Raw genomic sequence first — 27103 nt, forward strand, 5'->3', positions numbered from 1 at the left:
CTGTACAAGAGATCTATACGATGGAAAAAGTCTCATTTTCTCTTAAACTTCCAGGGAATATGGTCTAAATGGACAGACTATGTTAAGCATATGAGGTGTGATTTTGTGTACGATGTTACAACCCTGAGTACTACGTAAACCTGGCTGCCCTGCTGCCTCCTAACCCTAGTTTTTTTGTTTGTTTGTTTGTTTGTTTGTTTGTTTGTTTGTTTGTTTGTTTGTTTGCTGTTGTTTTTTTGGGGGGGGGTTGTTTTTGTTTTTGTTTTTTTCTTCTTTTCTTTTCTCTTCTCTTTCTGTTTCTACCTGTGGCTCCCTATGTGTGTTTTGTTAGAGTCTTCCCAGTTTAGGTTTTGTAGAGTTTTGTGTTCAGCAATAAAAGCTGCCATTTTGAGTTCAGTCTTGTCTCCAGTGAGTTTGCGTTTGGGTCAAATTCCTGCCTGCACACAGCCGATCATGACATTATTGACCAAAGATAAGCTCACATGTCACCTCATGACACAGACACTTATTTCCACAGCATGCACGAGGACTGACAATAAGTGTCTATAAAGCCACTTCTATCTGCCACACCTGTGCTTCTGTCATGGTTGCTCTCCTCTCACTCTGTCATTTATCCACAGTCTGCCTCCCTCTGCTCCGTCAGCTGACGTCCTCTCTACACCACCTGCTGTGTTTTATCCTGCAAAAACACATTTAAGAAGCGTTGCACCGAGTAACGGGAGGAACTGCTATAAAATCCATTTAAAGGAGGTGGTGCTGAGTGCTGTGACTGGGGTCCCACCACTGACATCACGGGTGGAGGACATGTTGGAAAACTGCTACAAAGTGCTGTGCAGCCAGCAGAGCTTACAGTCTGTCCTGTGTGTCATACAGGCTCTGACACTTAGTGTTTCTGTGACACATTGAAGAGAAGTTTGTGTTGTTCACAGTTGTGCTTGTACTGAGTGACAGCTGACATGACCTAACAGGAATAATGTGTCTGTGCTGAATGAGAAGTAACACACAATGAAGTCTTGATGCATCTCAATCATCCAGGAAAGTGAGTCTGTTGCTTCTGTTCATCTGGACGCAGCGTTTTGTGGGAGAAACGTGTCGTCATCATCAGGTGACGTCTTCAGTCTCAGCTGCAGGTTTCAGTCTTACAAACAGGACATTTGCATAAAGACTGAAAGCAGCTGCAGGAACGATGGGCTGGGAGCTCCGTTCCTTCATCTTAATTATGCAGATTCTCAGGACCATTGATCAACAACCACTGATCCATGTCCATGAGTCCCATTCACAGAGATGTGGGAATGGCTGCAGTCACAGCATGTAAGATGGAAATAAATGAGAAGTATTTAGCTGAAGTGGATTTGATTTATCTTAGTTCTTTTTTAACTTGTAGTTCTACATTGGAAGATTATTGTGATATTGAAATATAAAAATAAATTTATATTCTATTATTTTCTCAAAATAAGCGTCACACTCGTGGAAGCCGGTGTAGCCGCCGAAACGCCTGCATTTATGGAGACTTTCAGCCGGTAGAATCAAACTCTGTTGGTTCGTTTGCACGATAATGTTAATCACACACACGCACGCATGTACGCACGCACGCACGCACACACACACAAACACACACAAACACACACACACGCATGTACGCACGCACGCACACACGCACGCGCACACACACACACACACACAACAATTCTCACACTGGGGTTTTTGCAAATGATATCAGTGACCACAACCAAGACCACAAATAGCTTTTAAAGGAGATTTGAAGCTTTTCTGGCAGCAAGCTTCATGATTTATGGGACTATAACTGGAACAGAATCTACCTGATCACCAATGGTGACGCTCCAGATCAAACCCTGATAACTCATAACCTACATGGTCATTTCAAGTGTGGGGGATGCATTAATTGTCAATACACCAAAAATGTCAAATCATTCAAAGACCCTATAAGTGACAAAGCCATTGCCACAAAGGGCTTTATCACATGCAGAACTAAAAATGTAATCTACATGATACAGTGCCCATGCAATAAGATATATATAGGAGAAACATCCCGCCCTCTTAAAGATTGAATTAATGAACACAGAAGTTCGATCAAGAGGAATGATTCAACCAGCCCTGTTGCAAGACACTTCAACGATAAACATCCAAATTCACCATTATTTTTCCGGCATTGAAGCCATTAAACTAAACCAAAGAGGTGGCAACATAAATTTTATCCGGAAAAAAAGAGAAGCATCTTGGATATTCCGTTTTAAGAGTCTGCACCCCAGAGGTATGAATGAGCATTTTTCTATCAATGAGGTTTTATGAACTACACCTTTTTTAAAAAGAATTATTTTAATTTTTTTATCCTAATTTTATCAGTTAAATTACTCTCACATGAGTAATGTTTATTCAAGTAATCTTGTTAGTTCAGCCAAAGAAGGAGTAGCGTGCTAGACATCTCATCTTAAGTCTACATTTTAAGTCTAATCTTTAGAGACTTTACAATTTAGAGACATAAATAAGGTTCTTTTAACAAATGTGTTCCCATGTGATGATGTAATCTTGTTTTCTAATTCTAACGTGCTTTTACCATTAAAGACTGCCCCCCTGTTTTTGTTTTGTTTGTTTAAAATCTGTGTGTATATTTATAGCATCCTTCTTATGCATTTCATGCATGTGTTATTTTCAGACATATGGGGGTTATGTCCCCCCCTCCTCATCATTAATGATCTAGCCCAGTATTTACTTGGGCGGGACTTAACCAATTAACCAATACCTACCTATTATATGTCAGCTGACCTATCTATGAAGTTTTGACTGGTTAATTTGAATTTTTTTCTGTTTCCTGTCTTGTATTTAAGCAATTCTTTACAATGTTTTACTATGACCGTGATGAAGGCCACAAGCCGAAACGCGGTGGTCAATTATTAAAGTTGTTCTTCTTCCCTCAAGTGTTGCTGGAGTTCCTGCTTTTTTTATATACAAGTTATATGCCAGACAAAGGAGGAGGTGATCAGTGCAATATAAGGTGCAATGTGATGGGTGGTGGTGCACAGTGAGTGTCCAGGGTGCGAGGGGTCCTTGAGGATGACATTGCCAGTATATAAATGTCTCTGAGGGAGGTTAGTGTCGGGCCCAGGGCCGCTCTGCTGCCCTCACCACCCGCTGCAGTTTCCTCTTGTCCTCCACAGCAGCTGAACCACAGTGTGCAGCAGAAGGAGCTCCATGGTAGAAGTTCATTAGCAGTTTGTGATTAGCATTCTTGGACATACGTAGATCTTGTGGAGATACAGAAATTATTTTTACTGCAATAATATAACCTGCATTATTAACATTGCCTTAATAATATTACTTACAGGATTGATATTGTATCAAAGATGTTTGCCATCATATTAACCTTTTTCATTACAGGTGTAGCTATGATCATTTTATACACATTGCATATTTGTGCTCATTCAGAGTTGATGTTCAGTCTATTAAAGGTCTCAAGCTTTGTGAAGCGCTATGTCTTCACAATCCATTGTGTGGGTGACCTGGAACATAGAAGGCCGCGTACACGCTTGCAAACACATATAATCTAGAAACTTGCCAGGCCAAAGGTCTGGAATTCATTTAGCTTCTAACTGCATGTTAGTCTACTTGGTAACAGATGACAGGAGAGCAGTTAAGAAAGGGATCAGTCTTCAGGGACCATGTAGGCTTGAAATGTATTACCATGTATGGCAGGTGTTATCAAAAACTGAACTTTTGTATCTCTTTTTACACATTTAAGATGTACCATTGACTGTAATCGATGTATTTTAATCTGTAATTGACGCACGAGGGGGCGTAAAACCCTGATGCTATGAAATCATCATCTTGTGTATTCTTAGGGGGAGGCGTTTTGCTGATGTGATGCTGTATACTTCTTCTCCTGCGTGTGTTTTAATAAACTCATTGTCTGATTGCACTCTCCTGAGCCTCTGCTGGTGTGTTCTGTTGCTCAACATTTTTCGAACTCGAAACAATCTCAAATTAAAAACCAATGATTGATGCAAAACTCATTTGTTACTTTGGGTTTGCTAGTTTCAGTTTATTTAATATGAACTTTTAGTTATGTCATTTCTTCTTCAAGTAATGATTCAAGACAAAGAGAAGGTAATAAGGCAAAGACGTGGTATTGGCCACTAGTGAAGTGTGTGACTGTCAGGCTGCCAAACAAACCTCTTCTCCAGCACGTCACACTTGTGGAGCTTCCTGGAAACTGTGACTGTAACAAGAGCAGAGATCAGATGTGGAAAGGGCTCATTCAAGTTTAATTCAAATGTATCTGCACCTTTAACTTTATCTGCACCAAGTCTGATCTGTGTGATCATTCACATGATCTGAAAGCAACTTAAAATTCAAATATAGATCTTGGGGAAGAAACACTGACTCCACATTCACAGGAGACTGAAGACACAAAAATAAAAGAAATGAATCAGCCAGTTGACCAGTGTGCTTATTTTAGGAACTGTTTAATATTAGATTTTTCATAAACTCTGAGACATTGTAAGTACATTTGTAAATACACCCTCTAGTGTAAAATTTGTGTTGATGAAGATGAAACAAGGGTTGACATTTCAGCAAACAATGATCCCAAACACAGCCAGCTGGTTTCAGAGAGAGAAACTAAAGCTGATAGAACGGCCATTGACCTGAATCCTCACAGTTTATAGAAGGGGCCCTGTTGATGTGGAGAAACATCTGAGCACATGTGATGTGCAAGTTAAGAGCATTTGAGCATCTCATGGTGGTTACCTCAGAGACTATCTGTCACTTTGTGTAGAGCCACGCCCACAGCGCACAGAATACATGTGTTCGACTAATTTGTCCACCAGGAGGCATCTTGATGCTGTCATCATACACAAGGGCTTTTGTACAAAGTGTTAAACAAACTGCAGCAAGTGTGTTCAAGACTTTTTCCCTGTCTTATTTCTCTTTATTACACATAATCTATGGAAACGTGTGGTTTGATTACTTTGCATGTGTGGATTTGATGGGTTGTTGCCACATCTGGTGAGATTTTCATGTCAACAGAACCTTCTGAAATATATTTCTTTAGAAAATTGGTGACATTGGTGACATTCGTCCAATACCCGCTCTAGAAGAAGCCCTACAGTACAGAGATTCTAAAGACTGCAAGGTGGCATCAGCAGGTATTGAGGTAAGGACAGGAAGAAAGTGGAAGGCTGAGAAGGCAGTTGAGGTGGCGGAGTCACACCTAAGGAAGAAAACACTGGTGAGGGTCTTAGCAACAGGGGGAGCAGGCTTGGGGTACTTCCCAAAGGCCCAGGTCAGCAGGGCACAGGGAAAGGAGAGACACCAGCTACTCCAGGAAGAGGTCCGAGCAGGTGTGGAGGAGGGGCGAGTAAGTCGAGCTGTAGGCCTTAAGCGGCAGAGAGCATGGACAAGGTGGGAGAGCACCTTGCAGCGCAAGGTCACCTGGGCAAACATCATGCAGGCAGACTTCCACCGGATCTGATTCCTAGTGCAGGCAGTATACGATACTCTGCCAAGCCCAGCAAACCTCCATCTGTGGGGGAAGAGCGAGACACCTGTCTGTCCCCTGTGCTCTGGAAGAGGGACCCTAGAACACCTCCTTAGCAGCTGCCCAAGGGCCCTGGCCGATGGTCGGTATCGTTGGCGGCACGACCAGGTGCTCAGAGTAGTTGCTGAAAAGATTGCCTCAGCAATCAGCACCAGCAAGCATCATCATGCTCCGAGGAAGGCAATCTCTTTCATTAAGGCTGGAGAGAAACCCCAGGTGCGCCCGAATTTAACAACCGGCCTCTTCAACACAACCTCTGATTGGCAGCTACAGGCTGACCTGGGTAAACAGCTACAGTTCCCTCAGAACATTGCAAAAACATCCCTCTGTTCAGACATGATAATTATTTCTGAGGCCTCAAAACAGCTGATCATGCTGGAACTCACAGTGTCCTGGGAAGAGCAGATCGAGGAGGCCAATGAAAGGAAACGAGGAAAGTACTAGGAACTAGTGCAGGAGTGCAGGGGAAGGGGCTGGAAGACTTTCTATGAGCCCATAGAAGTGGGTTGTAGGGGCTTTGCAGGACGATCACTATGCAAAGTCCTAGGCTGGCTGGGCGTGGCTGGGGCAGCCAAGAAGAGGGCCATCCAGGCTGTGAGTGAAGCGGCAGAGAAAGCCACAAGGTGGCTGTGGATCAAGAGGGCTGATCCGTGGGTAGCTACTGGTACGCAAGTCGGGGCCTGATCACCCCCAGCTGGGTCGCCTGGGCGAGGGTGTATGATGTTGTGAGACCCGAAACACCTGATGACCCCAGGATACATCACTGAAGATGCGTACCAGTGCATCCCGGAGATGTGTCTTTATAGTCTTTTATAGTTATAGGAAAGCTTGGCTGAGGTTGGAATCTGCCACACATGGAGTTGAAATGACAAAAGATGAGACTGAGAAAAAAATATGAGAAAACCGAAGCAAAAATCCTCCTTATATATGACTTTAATTATCCATAAAATCATCAACTACAACTATTGAACAGCGTATAAGTTAAAGTAAAAGCTTTAAAACCAAGTTAGTACAAACATCACTAATGTCACATAACTTTGTCTTGGGCAGTTAAAGGTGAGTCTGTCACGGTTCTTTGTGACCCAGCATTTTAACTTGTATTTTATATTGTGCTTCTAAGTCCTTGGTTGTGCTGTTTTGTGGGGAAACAGGAGGTGTATCACTCCTCCTGTTTCCCCACAGCGTTTACACTTCAACCTGCTGTTGGTGGCTTTTTTGCTGTGACATGTAAAAGTCACAGTGGTATAGTGTCTCTTTAAGACAACCCAAGTTGAGGGTTAATGTTGTCATCGGTATGCGCCACTGCCCTCTCTGTGAATGTGTGGACATGTGCTTGCACGCTAGTGCATGAGGAGGGACGGATTTTATGTTTTACCTCTCCAGACACCTTTCTTTTGCAACGTTATGGGTTGTACGAACACTGTGCTATGTTTGTAAACACTATGTTTGTTAAGCTGCAGCCGTTCAACCGGGCTTATATGGTTGCCGAAGAGAAGGTCGATCGTGGCTCAAGAGTTGGCAGTTCGTCTTGTAATCGGAAGGTTGCCGGTTCGAGCCCCGGCTCGGACAGTCTCGGTCGTTGTGTCCTTGGGCAAGACACTTCACCTGCTGGTGTTGGCCAGAGGGGCCGATGGCGCGATATGGCAGCCTCGCTTCTGTCAGTCTGCCCCAGGGCAGCTGTGGCTACAACTGTAGCTGCCTCCACCAGTGTGTGAATGTGAGAGTGAATGAATAGTGGTATTGTAAAAGCGCTTTGAGCGTCTCGAAAAGCGCTATATAAATGCAATCCATTATCAGGTGCATTAAAGGACACACTGTGGAATTCCCAGTGTGAGTGTGTATTCTCTCTGTACCAAAGACGCCTCGTCCCAGTGGCCCCCAGGATTACAGGCCCGTGGCACTGACCTCCCACATCATGAAGACCCTGGAAAGGCTCATCCTGGACCAGCTGCGACCCATAGTAAGACCACATCTGGATCCCCTTCAGTTCGCTTATCAGCCTCGTCTCGGAACAGAGGACGCCATCATCTACCTGCTCAATCGTGTCTACACCCATCTGGACCAGCCGGCGAGCACTGTGAGGGTCATGTTTTTTGACTTTTCCAGTGCTTTCAACACCATCAGGCCGACCCTCCTGGGTGATAAGTTAGCAGCGATGCAGGTGGATGCTTCTCTGGTGTCCTGGATTGTTGATTACCTGACAGGAAGACCACAATATGTACGTCTCCCACAGTGTGTGTCTGACAAGGTGATTAGCAACACAGGGGCACCACAGGGGACTGTCCTCTCCCCCTTCCTCTTCACCCTCTACACCACAGACTTCAGCCACTGCACAGAGACCTCCATCTTCAGAAGTTTTCTGATGACTCTGCGGTGGTTGGATGCATCAGCAGGGATGATGAGACAGAGTACCGGGCTGTGGTCGACTCCTTTGTCACGTGGTGTGAGCAGAATCATCTGCAGCTCAACGTGGCAAAGACCAAGGAACTGATCGTGGACTTCAGGAAGACCAGGAAACACTTGACCCCTGTTTCAATCCAGGGGGTCAGTGTTGACATTGTGGAGGACTATAAATACCTTGGAGTACACACTGACAATAAACTGGACTGGGCTAAAAACACCACAGCACTTTACAGGAAGGGCCAGAGTCGTCTCTATTTTTTGAGGCGACTGAGGTCCTTCAACATCTGCCAGAAAATGCTGAGGATTTTCTATGAGTCTGTTGTGGCCAGTGCGATCCTCTATGCTGTTGCATGCTGGGGGAGCAGGCTGAGGGTCGCAGATGCCAACAGACTTAATAAACTGATCCGTAAGGCCAGCAATGTTGTGGGGATGGAGCTGGACTCCCTCAAGGTGGTGTCGGAGAGGCGGATGCTGTCCAAGATAAAGACAATGTTGGATAACACCTCCCACCCACTCCATGACATGCTGGTCAGTCACAGGAGCACGTTCAGTGAGAGACTGAGATTACCGAAAAGCACCACTGAACGACACAGGAAATCTTTCCTGCCTGTGGCCATCTCCTTGTACAACGCATCCACTTAACACACTGTTTGCTGCTACAACTACACATGTTTCTTTTCCAGCTATTTATTTATGAGTGACTTATGTATGTATGTATGTATATATATGTATATATTGTACTATTCTTAGTTAGCGTATTGTCTGTCTTGTCTTAATGTTGGTTTATAATGGAGCACTGTAACAAAAAATAATTTCCCCCAGGGATCAATAAAGTATTCTGATTCTGATTCTGATTCTGATTTTGACTATCCTGCTAAGTGTTTTTGCCGCCTCCTCTCAACCACTAAACACAACCCGACATTACAGACACTTAGTAGTAGAACTGACACACAAAACAAAACAACAACTACACTAACTATATACTCTGCAACACACCCAGTGAGCTTGATTTGAAGTGGGTTTAATAAACACATTGCAATGTGGAGAGAGCATCCCAGTGAAACACCAGGACCATCTCTGTGGCCACCGCCCTTACATCTTATATACAGACACACAGACAAAGAACATCCACAAACTTTCACATGTTGCCCCTCTCAGGGGGGCTATACCTCCTCCCTCACAGAGAGAATTATGACCTTGTTTTATGCTTGGCCGTCACCTAAAGAGTTACATCCCTGATAAGCAGAAGGAGTCCCACTATCTGTTTAACGTCTCCCATTACAACGGCCTCACTGTGGTAACTTTCCACATGCATGTAAACTAGTGACAGGAGTGCTCTTACTATGGTAAAGTGAGAAAGTGATATTACTATAACTAATGTGATATGATTAAATATGTGGTTAATACATGAGAAAAGAAATCTGCCACCTACATCCAGAGCAACATCACAGACACTCTGGACCCCTGCAGTGTGCCCACCGGTCCAACAGGTCCACATCAGACACCATCACTGCTGCCCTTCACTACTACCTCTCCCACCTGGAAAACAAAGACTCCTACATCAGGGTACTTTTGGTTGATTACAGCTCCGCTTTCAATTCTGTGATCCCACAAACTCACTCACAAGCTGGCAACACTCGGCCTGCACCCTCCACCCTCTGTGACTGGCTACAGGACTTTTTGACTGGCAGACAAACACTGGCGTCCCACAGGGTTGTGTCCTCAGCCCCATCCTCTACACCCTGGTCACCCATGACTGTATCACCTCCAACAAAGACAACATCATTTTGAAGTTCACGGATGACACTGCAGTGATCGGTCGCATCACTGGAGAGGACGACGTGGCTTCTGGTGTCACGGTGTGAGGACAACAACCTCACCCTCAACACTGATAAGACAAAGGAGATGATAGTGGACACGAGGAAGAAGAAGAGGCCTCACCAGCCGCTGTTTACCCGGGAGCGTGAAGTGGAGAGGGTGAGCAGCAGTACCTGGGCGTCCACATCAGTGAGGACCTTACCTGATGTACTGCTGCTCATTCCTGTGCAATATCCCATCACCACCGGCACATTCCTATTTAAGACTTTCTTTATTTAATCACTAGTGTGTACATATATTTATACATACTTATATATATATTTAGTCAGTTAACTAGAAATCTCTCTTTTTTTCTTTTACTACATCTTATTAATATTTTGCTCTTTACTATTTTTCTATTTATTTTATTTTTTTCTTCTACTGTACCATTCTGCTGAGTGACTGTCTTCTGCTCGTCAAATACATTTCATTGCGATGTTGACCCTGTGCTAACTTGCATATGACAAATAAAAACTGAAAACCTGGACACTGAACACCACATGGGATCGTGGCTTAAGAGTTGGGAGTTCGCCTTGTAATCGGAGGTTGCCGGTTCGAGCCCCGGCTCGGACAGTCTCGGTCGTTGTGTCCTTGGGCAAGACACTTCACCCACCGCCTACTGGTGTTGGCCAGAAGGGCCGATGGCGCGATATGGCAGCCTCGCTTCTGTCAGTCTGCCCCAGGGCAGCTGTGGCTACAACTGTAGCTGCCTCCACCAGTGTATGAATGGGTGGATGACTGGGTGTGTAAAGCGCTTTGGGGTCCCTAGGGGACTAGTAAAAGCGCTATACAAATACAGGCCATTTACCACACAGCTGGTCAAGAAGGCTCAGCAGCTGCTGTATTTCCTGAGGAGGCTGAGGAAATTTGGTATGTTGGCCAAGATCCTCAGCAGGTTCTACAGCTGCACTGTGGAGAGCACCCTGACCAGCTGCATCACTGCATGGTACAGCAGCACTACTGCAAACCGCAAACGCCTGCAGAGAGTGATAACAGAGGAGAGACACACCTCTGCCCTCGAGACAGATGTCATTGGACATCTGGAGTCTGTGTGAACGGCACACGTTGCCACCTCCTGTACATGGATGACATCGAGCTGCATGCTAGGCGTGAATGAGAGATCAGCTCACTGATCCACTAAGATCAATAACAGCAATAACACTGGCCTGTCATTCGGACTGGAGACGTGTAGGAGGATGTAACACAAAGGGGGAAGGTGATCAGAACTGAGGGGATTGCACATTGCAGGCAGAGAATGTAGCTGTGATACTTGGAGTCCCACAGTCAGATGGGAACCATGAAGAGGCTGTTAGGAAAGCTGCAACCACCAAACACCTGCAGAGACGAGTCCTGAGGAGTCGGCTGAACGGGAAGAACAAGATCCAACCAATCAACACCTGCCGGCTGTCAGATGCAATTTCAATTTTATTTATATAGCGCCAAATCACAACAAAAGGCGCCTCAAGGCGCCTCAAGATGCCCTGCTGGAACAATATAACTGTTTGAAGCCTCTGGCATCAATACAAGAAAGACGTGGAAGCTGAAGGCGACAGTGACCTCCGTGGTCATCGGAGCACTCGGGCGGAGTTCTCCATACCTGGGCAGGTGGCTCCAGCAGATCCCAGGAATGACATGAGAGATCAAGAGCACAGTCCTGGGAACAGCAGAGATACTGCACAGGACAAGCTCCTCTTCTGACCACGCTCGAAGAATAAAGACGCAGGATGAAGAATTAGGGTTTGTTTTTTTATTTTTTTAAATAATATGAGAGGGAGAAATTTATAGATACTGTTCATTTCGTTATATGACTGGCACAACACCGGTTCATCCTTTGATTTAGGTCCCTTATTTCTGTTTGCTTGATTCGTAGGTCAGCGTTATGTGGCTTATCAAAGAAGGAGAAAAAAAGCAACTTCCTTTGAAAATGGTTCCGTACAAAAACTGGACTGAAGAGTGAAAAATGTTTGTACTCAAGACCACTTTAACTGTCCCGGCCTTGGATGTGAAACAAAAACAAACATGAGGTGGTTCAAGAACTTTGCGCAGTGTGTGTATGTAGTCTTTGCCTGTACGTAGACCACTGCTGCATGGATGTCAAGTATCAGTGCTCTTTAAAAGCTGCTGCACTTTGCTCTGTCACAGGAGAGCTGACACAGGGGGAGCTGTACTCGGCCATAAAGAAGCAGAAGGAGCAGACAGAGGCCGACGGCTCCAGCACCACACACTTCAGTGGAGAGGTGCACTTCTATGAATTAGTAGAGGACACTAAAGATGGGATCTGGTTAGTTCAGGTAAAACCTGTCAGTGGTGAATGATTAAGTGTCCAAAAAAAGAAAGAAGAAACTTACAAGCAGCAGCAGCAGCAGCAGCAGCCGGGTGTTGCTACTCAAATGCGTTTGATGAATTAATCTTTAGAAAGTGTGACCACCTCTATTAAAGCAAACATACGAGTAGTTTGTCGGTCTGGAGCTTTCAGGGGTATTAATGTAAAGCAAAGGAGGAAATGCATTAGTAAAGAATTAACTGCTGCTGCCTATGAGAAAGGGTTTATTTATCTATTTATATATAAGGAACCCCATTAGCTTCCACGGTAGTGGTTGCTAGTCTTCCAGGGGCCCGAGCCATCAAGTATAAGCTAATAAAACATTACACAATAAAGTAGATGCAAAAATCTCCTCATAATTTAGCTCTTACATCCACAGTGAGGATGTAAGCATGTAAACATCAATAACACTGAGGCACAACATTGGCCTCTTACAATGTTTACAATAATTAAAAACTGTGAATAGGCTTTTATGTTTTTAAACTAGCAGTAGCAGCCAGTGCTCTCATTGTGTGAGGCTGTTTATTCCACTTTAAAGATGCTCCGAATATAACAGAGTTTTTCAAAACTGACCTTTGGCTCGAGGAGTTACTGCACTGCAGTCGTGTAGCAGAAAGATGGACAATGACACCACGGGGGCGTTGGCTTGTAAAATTGAAACCGTATAGAAGGAATATCAGCCAAGTGTGGAAAGAATTAAGAGACTCGCAACAAGCTGATGAAAAACGATGTTCTCCTCAGATCAGAGAAACTCAGCACCGTCTTTTTCGCACCTGTAGAGCCTTTGTTTAATCTGCTTTTACACAGGAAGTGTCCGTTTTCTGCTCGTTGCTAAAATAGAGACTTGTCCCACCTGTGTCCTCGCTCCTTGGGCCGTATGTAGACAGTTCCTTACGAGCTCTTTTGTCTCTGTTACTTGAACAGTACACAATCTCCAGCGTGATTATTTTTACTTTTAATATTGTGTTCAAAGGATTTATTGAATGTTTGATACTGATACACCATCAAAAGGCACAGAAGATCAGTTCTGCTGCTGAATGAACAACGCAGGGATTGTAATCATTCTCCAGGATTGTCATTGTGAAGCTAGAACACTGTGAGGGAAATAGGATGAGCTTCGTCCTGGCTTATACAAGAAGGTGTGAGGTGAGAGGAGGCACAGGTCACTGCAGAGGACCCAGCTGATCTTCAGTCATGTTTAACAGCTCACTGTTCCTGCTGTGTCTACCACCCTCTTCTGGCAGAAAAGATTTGCATGTGTTTTGCACAAAAGTGAAAGAATGTTGTGTAGATGTCCCTGTGTTTCCCTCTCTGCTGCAGTTCCTGTAGATACCAGTCTCATCGTTGTCGTCCAGGCCAAAGAGGATGCATATGTGCCCCGAACAGGAGTCCTGAGTCTGCAGGAGATCTGGCCAGGCTGTGAAGTCAGATATCTGAGAGGAGGACACATCAGTGCATACCTATTTAAACAGAATATATTCAGGTAAAGTTATAGTGTCGAAAATGATCAAAAAGATGTTTTTTAAGTTTCTCATTTATGCCTAATTAAACTATACTCACACAAAAACATGCAAAATCTGAGAATACACACAATCCATATTTATCTGCTCTATTCTACAAGCTCTAGTTTTGAAACGTTGCTGTTTTATAGCAGAAAGTTGACATTAGTAACAATGCAATGAGCATTATGGACCAGAGCGTCCTTCATTATGAATATGAATTTAGACTAGACGTTGTGGAGCAGGGAAATTATTTTACTGCTATTGTTAAAGAATTATCATCATCACCATTGCATTAATAATAGAATCTGTAGTTTATATTGCATTCAGAGGTTGAACAGTGTGTGTCTTTCAGAAAGACTAAGTTGCAGGCTGACAGGAAGTTGCAGAGAGTTTGCAGAAGTGAAAGCAGAAAGTTATTTTGAGCAGCAGGCTAAGACGATCATTGCTTTAACAATGTAACAGAGAGCTTTAAGAAGGCCTTAAGATGTTATGCATACAGTTATTATGTTAACCTTGTATTTCAGGTGCAGTTATAACTATTTTATACATAATGCATATCTGTGCTTATTTGAGTTGATGTTCAGGTTCATTAATGGTCTAAAGCTTCATCTAGTGAGAGTGTCTAGATGATCCATGCTGAGGGAAAACTAGAACATAGAAGGAATTGCAATACATGCTTACACAACAGTTCATTTTAATATCTTTTATATGTTCATATTCTTGTATTAAGCTTTTAGTAGGGGTTCTTGATTAAAACATTTATTTAGTAGATGACATATCCATAGTTTCACTTCGGTTATTACATATCTGAGGGTGGCTTCTGTCTCTCTGTCTGGTTAGGGGTCAGGAGCTAGTCGGCGAGGTGAAATAGGGTGCAATTGTGGTTAGCACACAGACACACACACACTCAGTTAGAGAGAATCATTTATAGGGGAAAGTTTAATCATGTTTTGCTTGGGGTTGCAAAAAGAGCAGTTTGTAGCAGAACTGCTGCTGAGGTGCCAAGATGACAAGCGAGCATCCGGCAGTGACAGGAAGCACCTGTTATGAAGATAGAAGACAATTGTTCTTTTAAATTGTGTCAAAAGTCGTTGTGGTTTTGATATTGACGTATGTGTATATATCCTGTCTGTGACGCATGAAGGGGCGTCATTAAATCAAACCCTGATGCTATAAAAATCTGTGTATGCTTTGATTAAGTCGAAGACCACTTGCTGTCTGCGTACAGAGTGTCTTCCCACACGTGTGTATTCATTAAAATCATTGTTTGACCAAGAGCTTCTGGACCATGGTTTGTACTCTCCTTCCTCAATTTTTGAACCTTAACAATGTCAATACCTGAATGATGTCTCCACTGTACCAAATATGACGTCAAATTCAAAGAAAATCTAGAAATTGTTCACAGGAGCCAAAGTTGTTTGTAGAAGTGTCACAGCTGCACTTCCTGGTTCAGGCGTGGTACATATAGACAGATAACTGGCTGTGGACGGTTTAACATGTCTGAGAATGTTCGTTAAACTGTGGCTGTTGTCTGGTTAATCTGATGTTAGAGTTGGGCCACCCTCACAGTATTTCACACATTTCATCATTTTTACGTATATGATTTGTTTGTCATGGACAGCTTTGCTACGTTAACGTTACCTGTTTCATTTCCAGACAGGCCATATATGATGCCTTTGACAGATTCTGCGTGAAGTATCCCAACCTGCACTAGCCACTGGAGCCAGGCTGGACGTTTGCCTTCACCACTCTCAGTGTGGCAGCTGAGATCTTTCCTTGTGAGGCACGTGTGACATTTACAGGGTAGCCTCAGAGAAGGTGGAGCTGAGCACGCCTCTTCCTGTTTGTATAAGCGTGTGTGATCTAGGTGTGCGACAAACCTCGCCGTGCATAACTGAAACTGTAGCAGTTTAAAATGTTGTTATGTGCTGTGAAAGAAACATCCGGGTGTCTAGCTTCAGTTTGATAACTGCTGGTGATCATTGATAGCACTGTGTGCAGCTTTTATTGCTCCTGTATCACCAGGCTGCAGGTGTCCTGCTGTTTTCCACTTCTCTTCCTTATCTGACACAACCTTGGATGTGATACTCGAGCCCGAGCCATTCCATATGAAATCACAGAGCTTCCTCAGAACTGACCAGTTTATGTTGGACTGACTTTAGCATATTTGATGAAACCATGAAAGATTCTTACTGAAAATTGTGACGGTTGTACAGGTCCCTGAAATTCTTAGGAGCTGGTTGAAATCTGGCTCTTTTTTATTTTGATGCTGACGCTTAAATGTTCGATGATCACATGAACTTTTCTGGGCTGAAAGAAACATTGAGTACGAGATGTGGGATAAAACACTGGGGGGACGCCGCTCGATCGCTTCTCCCTGGAATGTTGTCCTGATGTCACATGAATCAAATTTAAAGGAGGCTGAAGTAAATGTTAAATCACAACAAAGTTTGATGGTAATGAAAGTCGAAGCTTTGTTCTGTGTCCACTGTGACTGGTGCACTTTGAGGTTAACTGGCTTCACTGTGTTTGCTGTGCTGCTCACATGTAAAGTGGAAACAAATAAATCTCCTTTCTGACAGTTTCAGCACATTTCTTCTTCTCTTAGCTGCTCCTGTCTGTATGTTTCAGCCTGTATTTCTGTAAGAACTATAACAGTGTGGACAGCAGGACCCTATGATTGTCTGTTATTAACAGTATTGAGTCTGAACTCTGTGGGAAGAACATTGTTATTCAATATTTAACCCCAGTGCGTGCATTATGATAGAAATGGACAATGAACAGGACGCTGGACGCTCCTTAGAGGCACAGGCTGACACTCGATGATGTCTCAGACAAATCTGTGCTATGGAAACAAAGATCGGCATCATTCACTTTCAAATCAGCACATTTTTGGAACATTTCCTCCGATTTCAATGTCTGAAAAAGGACTAAAAGTGGGTGGAGGGACCATTTTAAAAACATATATAAAAGTATTTAAAGCAGAAAATTCACATTGTTATGAATATAAACATTTTCTACCGTATAATTTTCCTACCATGTTGGAGCAGGAGGGTGGGTGACCCACCATCCTGCATTTGGACCTACTACATCAGAGCATCTGCGTTAAAATAGTGATGTCGCTCTATAATGAGTGACTTTGAGTTTAGTGAAAGAAATGTTCATTCTAATTGTAATTATGAACTATGTGCAGATATTCTTGATGCCATTACAACTGCTGAGCAGTACAGGCAATGTTTAAATCGCCACGCCTCACTGGAAGTGTTTTATTTGTGTTTTCTTTTAAGTGCTTCACATGTTAACTGTGTTGTGTTTCATACATGACTTCTGCTCTTTTGTTTCTTAGAGTTCTCGTTTCTACACTGTGAAGCCTGCATCAGCATTAAAGGATTTCTTCAGCCTGCTCGAGCTGCAGGTTCTTGCTTGGCAATAATAATCTTATGGTCGCCCGCTCGCTGTGTGTGCAGTTTCTTTCTCACAGCTCATCACTGGAGTGAATACTCACTCACTACTTAAGTGCATGGACGGCTGTTTATGTGTATCATAGATTTCAGTTATAAACCACAGACTCGTTTATAATGAAGCAGCTTCTCTGGTTGAATCCTGTCATCCTCCTGAGATATCAGATTTCTCCAGAGAGCCGCTGTCTTACAGCCTCCGACTACCTACGTGGTCTCCGTTAGGGGGGGCAGAAGAGGCCCCAGCCCTCCATGCACCAACAATCTGCAACAGCTGATCCCGGGAAAAACAGACGTTCCCAGCATAGCTGAGAGACAGAACCTGTCCACTGTGATCTTAGTGTGTGCAGTACTGCAGATTGTGGTATAGATGTGATACCAAGTAAATGTATGGCCAGTATTGCTGATACCAATGCTGATACTATAAAAACAGCTTGTGCAGGGGAGAGCAGTGTATCATAACTTATGACATGAATCATAAGTTTGCAACTTCTGCAGACGTTTTTAATGAATCACTGTGATTCTGCAACACTGAGTTAATAAAAACACACCTGTGAGCTTTTCATTTTAAACTTTTTGTAGACCTGAAAGGTCCGTGTGCCTGTCTGCAGAGCACAGTGTATGAAATGTGCCTGAGACCTGAAAATATTGCCTTAACTGTTCACCAAAGCTTGCTGTATGTGACAGTGAAAGAATGATATCGATGCTCCAAATAGATTTAGACTTACAAACCGTTGTTTGAGGGCAAGTCAAGGCAGTTCAACTCTACTCAGTTATGGTGCATTATAAGCCATATATCTTTAATAATTTATATTTTAATTATGAACTATCAACACTTGAAGATTCCCCCATCTCCTCTGAACAGAACGGTCTAAGAATGACCGCTCCAGCCCCTACGGTTAGGAAATTATGGCCAGTCGTTTGACAGGAATCCATAAAACCAGGAAGATTCAAATTGAATATTCAGAGTGGTTGACTGACATCCTGTGTGTCTCTGTGCATTTGTGTTTCCATATGTGCTCATATTTCTAATTGTGTGTATCTGCTGGCTGTTCTTTCGTGCGTTTTTAACATTTCTGCCAGTTTTTCACAGTTGAACAACAAGTAGTTTTGAGTGAACGTCACCTTATTCAGCTTTTTTCAGCTGCTCATTTTCCAATATTTCTGCTTAAGTTGTTACTTTTCTGCTGAATTGTCGTGTTTCTGCTCTGTTTTAGTTATTATGTTTCTCTTAAGTCACGATATTTTTCAATATTCAAAATGAGCAGATCCAGTTTCACTGGCATAGATACACACAGGCCACACGCTTAATAGTCCCTGTTCACTCTATGCTCTGTGTGTGCGTGTCCTAAATTAAAGGTAAGAACACACACTCTGACACACGGATGCAAATATAAGTCATCTTTATTTATATAGCACATTTAAAAGACATCAAGTGTCGGCCAAAGTGCTGAACAGAGGGATGATATGGTGAAAAGAATTAAAATAGATAAGATGAAAACATCATAGAAACATTGAGACATCCGTATATGTTTGTAAAAAAATATGTGTACATGCAAATATGCACATATACAAAAATGTACACATTCACACACAAGCACACATATGTGAACTTAAAATACACGTACACGTGTCTACACATGCAAACATCATCCAATGAGATAAAAGAGCAGAATAGCTGAAACACAATAACAGAGGTGTCAGAGAGATCCTTGGAAAATAGGAGGGGCTTCAGATTGGATTTGAAGACTTCCAAGGATGAAGAGGATTTCATGAAAGGGGGACGACAGCAATGGAGAAAGCTGTCACCTCTAGATTTGAACTGTGAGCGTGGAACTAATGACAGCATGTGACTGGAGGAGCGCAGAGTTCGAGTGGGGCGGTGTGGGCTGAGAAGACCTGAAATGTAACCTGGAGCCATAATAATAAACGCACACGCAGCTGCAGAAACCCAGCATTACTGGGTTTCTGCAGCTCCTGGTTTCCTGTTTAATACATTCACACAAGCAATCAAACGCTATGAATCCTTCCACAATGTTCGCAGTCACTTTGTAAAAGTTGTACAAAGGCAGTCACGGATCAGCACTATAACATTTTGACAATAAATTGTATTTGAATCAAACTGTTGCCTGTAGCCTAAATACGTCTCTGTACCTGAATAGAACTAAAGATTTTTCTCGTAGGGTTAATGACACGTCTACCAACTATTTCACGTCCACATTGCTGCTGAGAGTTACTCCAAAAACTTCCTTTAGTGGCTCTTCATCAGAATATTTACTTAGTTGTTGACATGAAAATCAGTCATTGTGTATTTTGAACACCTAAACTTCAGTGCGATGCCATTATCCTGCCAAACAACATCAAAGTCTCTAAAAAGGTAAGTATGGAGCAGCATCCTTTTTTATGGAAGAGGAAGGAAAAGTCATGTTTATTATTATTCTCATATTACACAGGCGGTGCTGACTGAACAGGCTCAGGCTGAAGCAGTGCAGATCCTGGCCTATTTTCAAGTACCATTAAAGTTCTCACGTGTATAAATCTCTCCATTAGATGTCAGTAGACGGCAGATTGCAGTCAGTGCAGTCACTTCTCTTATCCCTCCTGACTCAAGAGCATAAAGCGATCTACGTTAGCTCGGGCAATTCTGACGGTCGTCAGTAAATCTTTGTTTAATCTCTTTATTTGCTTTTTGGAGAAGTGAAGGTACAAAAACCTCGTCAATCAAATTTGCTTTGGTGGACAGAAAACAGTCGTTGTAGACTGTCTGGGGTTACCTTTTATAAGTACTGAATTTTCAAAAGTGAAGTCAGTTCTTCTGACCAGGTTCAGACCAGGATGAACACAAGTGTGATACTGGACCCACTAGAGAACTGGTCCCAGCTGTGGGTTCACCTCCTCCTGCTGAACTCATAGGACAGACTGTAATGTAGCATCACATTCATCGGTCACTCCTGACCTCCTGTGAAGCATGACCAATGTGTAATTAATGACTTCATTATTTGGGGTATTATTGCTATAAAAATAATATTAATAGTATTATTATTATTGTGCTTTAGGCTGCACTGATAACGCAGAGGTCTCTTCTTCCTCTGGGCTGTTTAAAGGGCCAGTTTGTCCAAAGCTGTGTATATACCAGCTGCTGTCAGGCTTCAGATGTCTGCATTAGTCCACAGTCCACTGTTTGTAAGCCATTGCTTTACTGCAACAGTTCCCATCTACTGTAAAGAAATGGAGATAAGCAGGCACATAATATGAAAAGGCATGCTGTAGCTGACTTTGTCTTTTCTGATCCATCGGTTTGTGTGGCTCGTTCCACAGGAGGGACCTAACCCACACTTTATTTACTTATATGATAAGTTTAGTGGAGTGTAGTGCAAAATACACAGTGTTTACTTTTAATTTAACAACATGAAGCTGCATCAAGTTTCCATGGTGACTGCTCAAGAAATTCTGCATTCATAAATAAACATCAGACTGTCAAAAGAGCTCATCTGTGCGAGACCACCGAGCTGAGAGCATTTTCAGGTCCAGATCCCCCGTACGCCATCGTTGGAGAGCAGTTAAAGTTTTTCTTCCCGACTGTGATTTGAAAACGTTTAAATGGAATCAAGTCAAGGAATCTATAAGCCTATCAGGGTATGTGACCGTTTTAGTTTTTACTGCATTTCAATAATATGAAGAATTTGATGTAGTTTTAAAAGTTGACAAACTGAGAATCCTTTTAAGTAACAATGACTAAATTGCTATTTCTTTGACAGGTGTTGTTCAACACACCGATTTATGAATGTGCTCTAAAGATCTGCTGGCATCTTCCGGGCTACAGGGCTCAGGTTAGACCCAGATTCATGCAAACCAAAGCTGACAGAAAATATCAGGTCATTTCTGAGAGTGGTGGTGATTAAATGTCTCCTTTACTTTTAGATTGCGATAATGACGGAGTTTCTCAGACTTCAGCAGGAAGATCTAATTCCACCGAACCTCACTGCTGAAGATCTGAGAGATCTTTTGGTGGAGAAGAGCAGGGAGACGCTCAGAGAGCAGTGAGTTACTGTCACACCTGAAAGTCTGTTTGTGATGACGTGTAAAACCTCTGCTTTGCTTTCTTTTGAAGGCTGTGGGAGTTTGAGTTAGAGGATTTTGACGAAGAGGAAGCCAAACCTCTTCTAAGGCTGGTAAGACGAGAAAACCCACAAGACTTTTTTTTCATTACGTGCACATAACCTTTAAACATAAGCGCACTGTAAATGTGTTTTCTGTTTCAGGTGTGGGCGGTGAACGTCAGCAATAAAATGAGGGACGTTGAATTTGAAGCCAGGATGCTTCTTCAGTTCCCAGAGGCCGTGCCTCCTAAATTTCAGTGAGTCACATGTATACAGTTATTAACCCTGTAAGACCCAACCCATCAAAAAACAGCCAGAGAATTCAGATTCTTTGGAACTGAGATGTTTATCAACCCTTTAAACAAAAGCCACAAATTAGTTCTTTGCTATGTCATGTTGTGTATGATTTACTTTTATTGTGTATCTATTTTTTGTATCACATTTGATACACTGGGTGTTTTTGGCAACTTTGTGTTAACGACAATGTCAACTTTAGACTAAAAAAAGAGTTTTGTCCACAACATTTAGAAATTATAGCAAGTATTGATCATGTTGATGAGATCGAGGTCTCAGAAACTCATGTATGATACAAAGGTGGTTACAGGGTTAACAGTCCAGCTACAGTGTTTCAATATTTAAGTGATGCTTTGAATATGTTTAACAGATAACTCTTATCATGTTTTTCTACAGAGCACCTAAACTCCTCAGCGCGGTGAAGGATTACGTTGAAATCCTGAAAAAGAAGCAGCAGGAACAGCCTAACAGCAAACTGCTCACCGCGCAGGAGGTAGTGGTCGAGGTAGTTCCCCGCGTTCTCCAGGGCTTCTGGGAGCTTCCTCCTCGTCCCCTCCTAAACATGGCCTCCCAGAGTCTAAGTATCCTCTCCACCAGTGTCACCAAGGCCACTTTAGATCGTGTCTCCAGGAGTCTCACGGCGATGGAAACACAGGCCGTCTTCACCCGCTCTATCCGAGACGATATGGTCGACAGCATCCTGACGGAGATCAGGCAGAAATTTCCTGAAGAAATTCTGTCTATCAAAGTTGCAAACTTTGCACCCGTGTTGCTGAAGACCATTGCTGATGTAGCAATGATCCGGATATGTGAAATCTTTGAGCCCCCTTCAAGTCCTGATGTGAAGAGCACAAATGGAGAGCGCTCCTCTGACGGCCTTTCAATGGCAAATGTTCCACCAGCCGAAGGAGCTCTGTCAGAAAGTGTTGCAGAGCCCGACGCTCCCTGTGAGGAACTTCTTTCTGAAAGGGCATCCAGTCTGAGTACTCGAGACCTTACGATCGAAGGAGCTCTGTCAGAGAGTGTTCCAGAGCCCGACGTTCCCTGTGAGGAACCCTATGCTGAGTCCAAATCCTGTGTTGAAGGCGAAGATCATAAGATCAAAGGATCTTGTTCGGAAATTGGGCCGGTTCCTGATGTTCCCTTTGAGGAACCTTCTCCTGAACCTGAAGCCAGCATGAAGTCAAAGACCGTCAGATCAAGAAGAAGAAAAAGGGCTTCTTCAAAAGACTGAGAAGTCTGTTCTGCTGCTGTTGCAGACCAAAAGTCACTGACTGACACTGAAGCTGTGACCCAGTGTTGGTGTTGCAGTAACTCTAAATATGTAAATATGTTCCTTGATGATTGTTCTTCATGTTTTTGGGGGTTTCTTTAGTTTTCAGTGGGCTGGGTGTTTTTTCTCCTCCGTGTTCTTTACTTGATTCTTGTTCATAGTTCCTGATTTGTTTTCCTAGTTCTTGTTTCTTAGTTTTTAGTTTCTTGAGTCCACCTGAGTTTCCAGCAATAAAAGCTGCCGATTCAAGTTTCATTCCACGTAAGAGTCCTGTGTTTGGGTCCTGCTACCTGCCTGTCACAGCACACCATGACAGAAACTTTATAAACTCATTCATATTTCTACACGAGTCTCCAGCTATGTTAAAGATTTTTTTTCTTTCAAACATTTGTAAGAATCTCTTATGGTTCTCAAAATACTTCCATGAGTCCAGCAAGTGTAGTGCAGTAACATATTGATGGTATTATTTTTCATAATTATTTTTAATACAATTATTTATTATTTTTAATGCACTTTGAACTGAAACTGGTATATAAAATGTACTTCCTGTAGAAAATGCAGTGTGAATGCTAATAGCTGAATAGTTTGAGTTGAATTTTTATAATTGCTGAGATTTTTGGTGAAAAACATGTTACAGTTTTTGCCCGTTGCTTGAACACGTTTTGCAAAACGTCGCTCATTGTGCCAAAACTCTAAACACAAGTAAACATGACACAACAAAATATACCATTCACATATGTGCCAAACTGAAACTCTGCTGTCAAAACCTAACATTCCTCTGTCAAATGTAACTCTGTTGACAAAATGACACATACTTGCATCACATGCAGATCAGATCAGGGGGACACACTAGTCTACTTCATATAAAACACTGCAGTCTTTGATTGTCATTGTTTATTCTGAAGGCACATTTTCAGGAGACACAAACAACCAAAAAAGCAAATAGGCCTACTCAATATTGTCCACTGCAGCACCATGAATTCAGATCAAGCAAAAACAACATAATACAGTAATAGAAAAAACACTATACTGTACACACAAAAAACCATGACAACTGTGCATACGTGGGCTCATGGATCCCGCCGTCTGTTGGGGTCTGGCCACAGGACCTCATCGACATCGCAAGCAGTGTCCTCTCCCGCTGGGCACCGGGGAAAATATCCTCTTGCATGTCGAAACCATCCATGGATTGCTGTCACCTGACTGTCGCCGCTGGCCTGTTCCATTGCCTGCAGAAGAGGCATGCGGGCATGTGGTTGGCGGTCATATACACGCCATCTCCAAGCCTAAAAAAATCCTCTATAGGGTTTAAAAATGATGAGTAAGGGGGCAAGTATACCACTTCAAGTTGGCTGTGGTTGGAGAACCAGGCCTGGACCAGAGCAGCCCGATGGAAACTGACATTATCCCATATCACCACAAACCTGGGCTGATCTGCTCTGTTCTGTACAACTATATCATGGAGAGCATCTAGAAATGTGAGTATGTGTTGGCTATTGTATGGACCTAGTATTGCATGATGGTGCAGAAGCCCTCGAAGGCTTATGGCGGCACACAATGTGATATTTCCCCCGCGCTGCCCTGGGACGTGCACAATTGCCCTTTGGCCAATTACATTACGACCCCGTCATCTTGTTTCGCACAGGTCGAATCCAGCTTCATCAATGAAAATGAGGCTGTGCAGCTCCATCCATGGCCAAGATTCTCTGTAAAACAAAGAGAACATATTACTGCACTACAGTGCTACACATACAGAACCCTCACCCATCACACAGGTACCTGTGGAGCTCTCAGGATGGATCCATGTGGTACTGATATGGTACATATTCAGCTGCTACTGGATTTCACCAATACTGTATTGTAAATGTAAGGGACAGTTACACGTACCCGTACATATTCAGCTCGAAGTCCTTTGACCCCGTCACTGGTCCTCTCAAATGGGACTCTGTAGAGCTGCTTCATGGTGATGCTGTGTTTACCCAAGATGCGTGTGATGGTGGTGATGCTCACATGGTCTATGTTGTTGAACACTCGCCTGTCTGCAAGTATTTGCTTTCGTAGCTGGTGGAGACGGATGGCATTGTCTGCCCTCACTAGGTCCACGACGGCAAGTTCCTGCTGTTGTGTGAACAGGCGTTGGCGTCCTGCCCCAGAAGGTCTTCGAGTCATTCTAGAGAAATACAATCAGAATCAGAATCAGAATCAGAAAGGGGTTTATTGCCAAATGTTGAGCAGGTTTACAACATTAGGAAATTGCTGCGGTGCTTCAGTGCAAACATACTGTCATAAAAATATAAAATAAGAATAAGAATTAAAAGTGCTAAGTGGATAGATATATACATGATATATACATGAGTGCAGGTGGTGATCAGTGCCAGACATGGAATGATGCAGTGACACAGCGTAGGGTCATGTGTTAGTGGTGCCAACAGTCATGTGGTTATTGTTCATGTGTCCAACAGCAGAGGGGAAGAAACTGTTCTTATGGCGAGAGGTTCTGGTGCGAATGGACCGGAGCCTCCTGCCTGAGGGGAGCAGGTCAAACAGACTGTGTCCAGGGTGAGAAGGGTCAGCTGAGATCCGAGCTGCACGCCCCAGTGTCCTGGAGGTGTACAGGTCCTGCAGAGATGGGAGTCTGCAGCCAATCACCTTCTCAGCAGAGCGCACAACACGCTGCAGTCTCTGTTTGTCCCTGATAGTGGCTCCAGCGTACCACACGGTGATGGAGGAGGTGAGGATGGACTCGATGATTGCAGTGTAGAACTGCATCATCGTCCGTGTTGGCAGGTTGAATTTCTTCAGCTGCCTCAGGAAGTACATCCTCTGCTGGGCTTTCTTGATGACGGAGGTGATGGTGGGCTCCCACTTCAGGTCCTGAGTGATGGTGGTGAAATACAACCACATACTGTCATTGCTTTGCTTATTTTCTTACACTACTTTACTGTATATACTGTATCATCCACTGTACAACACTGTACTTCAATATAAGTAATCATGGTATGTTTCACAGAAACTACCACTTTGGCTGCAAAAGCAGCATTAGCACCCTGCAGTACGCTGTACACTTGATATGGTGATGTACTGTAGAACAGTGCTATGAAAACCATCTGAGTAGAGTAGAAGGCAGAGAGGTGAAGACAGACCTGCTTTCTAGTCTGAATGTTCTTACAGTTTTTTCTGATTGCTTAAGCCCTTTTTTTGTAACTATTGGCTAATTTTGCAAAACTCTTCACACAAATAAGAAAACCTGTCACCCAATCATCAAAACATTGTAGTTCTCCTGCAAAAGCAAACACAGCTAGATTAACTCCTCACACCTTCGTAAAAATGGTGTTTCCGTATCAAACAGTACACACAAGCCATCATCTACTAAGCACACAATGCGCCAACTGCACACTGATGGTATGAATACAAAACACATCTGGCTTTTGCTTTCTCTGTGCACAAGGTAGGCTATGTCAGTTTGAGCTCATACTTCTGTCATAGATCCATAAGCATAGAGGGATCCAAACTTCAAGTACTGGTGTTTATTCAAACACATCAAAACAAACACAAGTGTTTATTTCCAAGTATAGGATTATTTGCAATCGCCATAATGACTATATGGGTTACTTGGTCTGCAGTGAACATGCTTCCTCTGCCCCAGCATCTGGTCATCTAGCAATTCTGTAAAGTAACAATTTCAGTATTTTTACATCAATGGTGTTGGTGTGTTTCTCATTGGCATACGGCAGTGCTACAAATCTTTGTGCGGAGTGACTGTGCTAACCGATTCTCATTTCAAGATGTCCTTATGATGCTTGCTACAGTGTAGCGGCTCGAGTTAGGCTGGACCCGTTGGCCAGCTACCTTCAGGGTCATTCCACGGTTGATTACATGGTCCACTATTGTAGCTCTGATGTCATCAGCAATTCTATTTCTTACTCTTCCTACCCTTCCTCTCCCCCCTCCTCATCTTCCTCTCCCCCCTCCTCGTCTTCCTCTTGCTCCTCCTTGTCCTTGTCGTCCTCTTCATCCTACTTCTTCACCTCCACGTCCTCTTCCTCGGCCTCCTCTACTTCTCACTCTTCCTGCTCCCTCCATTGTACTCCGCACACACAGCTTACCTGTATTATAGTGCTTAGGCTGATTGCAAAGTGAACTAATTATCTAAAGAAGTTTTCACATGTGAAAGTGTGCCAGACAGTTGGCAAATTAGTGTTAATGATAGCCATACATGTGTATACTTTTGCTAGGAGTGTGTTGGAAATTTGGTAATTGAGTGTTGTGCAGTGAATTGTGCCTACAGTTTTGCAAAGTGTGTGTTACAAAATTGCAAACTGAGTGCAAAGCAGTTTTT

The 27103-nt window shown here is 43.2% G+C and overlaps 1 protein-coding gene and 2 long non-coding RNA genes across 3 annotated transcripts in view; all 3 read left to right on the plus strand.

Moving 5' to 3' along the window:
- Nucleotides 1-27103, plus strand: part of LOC146670765 (uncharacterized) — a 428660-nt gene that overhangs the window by 258941 nt on the left and 142616 nt on the right. The gene's annotated exons all lie outside the window — the stretch shown is intronic.
- LOC146670776 (uncharacterized) lies at nucleotides 13156-16220 on the plus strand. Its single transcript, XR_014911364.1, has 2 exons — nucleotides 13156-13620; nucleotides 15296-16220. It is a non-coding gene; the product is annotated as an uncharacterized LOC146670776 (long non-coding RNA).
- On the plus strand, nucleotides 21026-23018 carry LOC146670777 (uncharacterized). Its single transcript, XM_085405056.1, has 4 exons — nucleotides 21026-21137; nucleotides 21209-21269; nucleotides 21360-21454; nucleotides 21888-23018. The coding sequence occupies exons 1-4, from the start codon at nucleotides 21028-21030 to the stop codon at nucleotides 22723-22725; spliced, it is 1104 nt and encodes a 367-aa protein (XP_085261182.1). The 5' UTR covers nucleotides 21026-21027; the 3' UTR covers nucleotides 22726-23018.

This window comes from Rhamphochromis longiceps, linkage group LG4 (genome assembly GCF_057381845.1).
Source record: "Rhamphochromis longiceps isolate RC_006_pf linkage group LG4, R_longiceps_female_GT1.1, whole genome shotgun sequence".
In the NCBI taxonomy this organism is placed as follows: domain Eukaryota; kingdom Metazoa; phylum Chordata; class Actinopteri; order Cichliformes; family Cichlidae; genus Rhamphochromis; species Rhamphochromis longiceps.

Bases quoted from the DNA above. Each gene is read 5' to 3' on its own strand.
- LOC146670777 (XM_085405056.1), top strand. From the start codon at position 21,028: ATGACGGAGTTTCTCAGACTTCAGCAGGAAGATCTAATTCCACCGAAC. The intron at 21,138-21,208 runs GTGAGTTACTGT...TTTCTTTTGAAG, and splicing joins AGGGAGACGCTCAGAGAGCA to GCTGTGGGAGTTTGAGTTAG. The intron at 21,270-21,359 runs GTAAGACGAGAA...TTTCTGTTTCAG, and splicing joins CCAAACCTCTTCTAAGGCTG to GTGTGGGCGGTGAACGTCAG.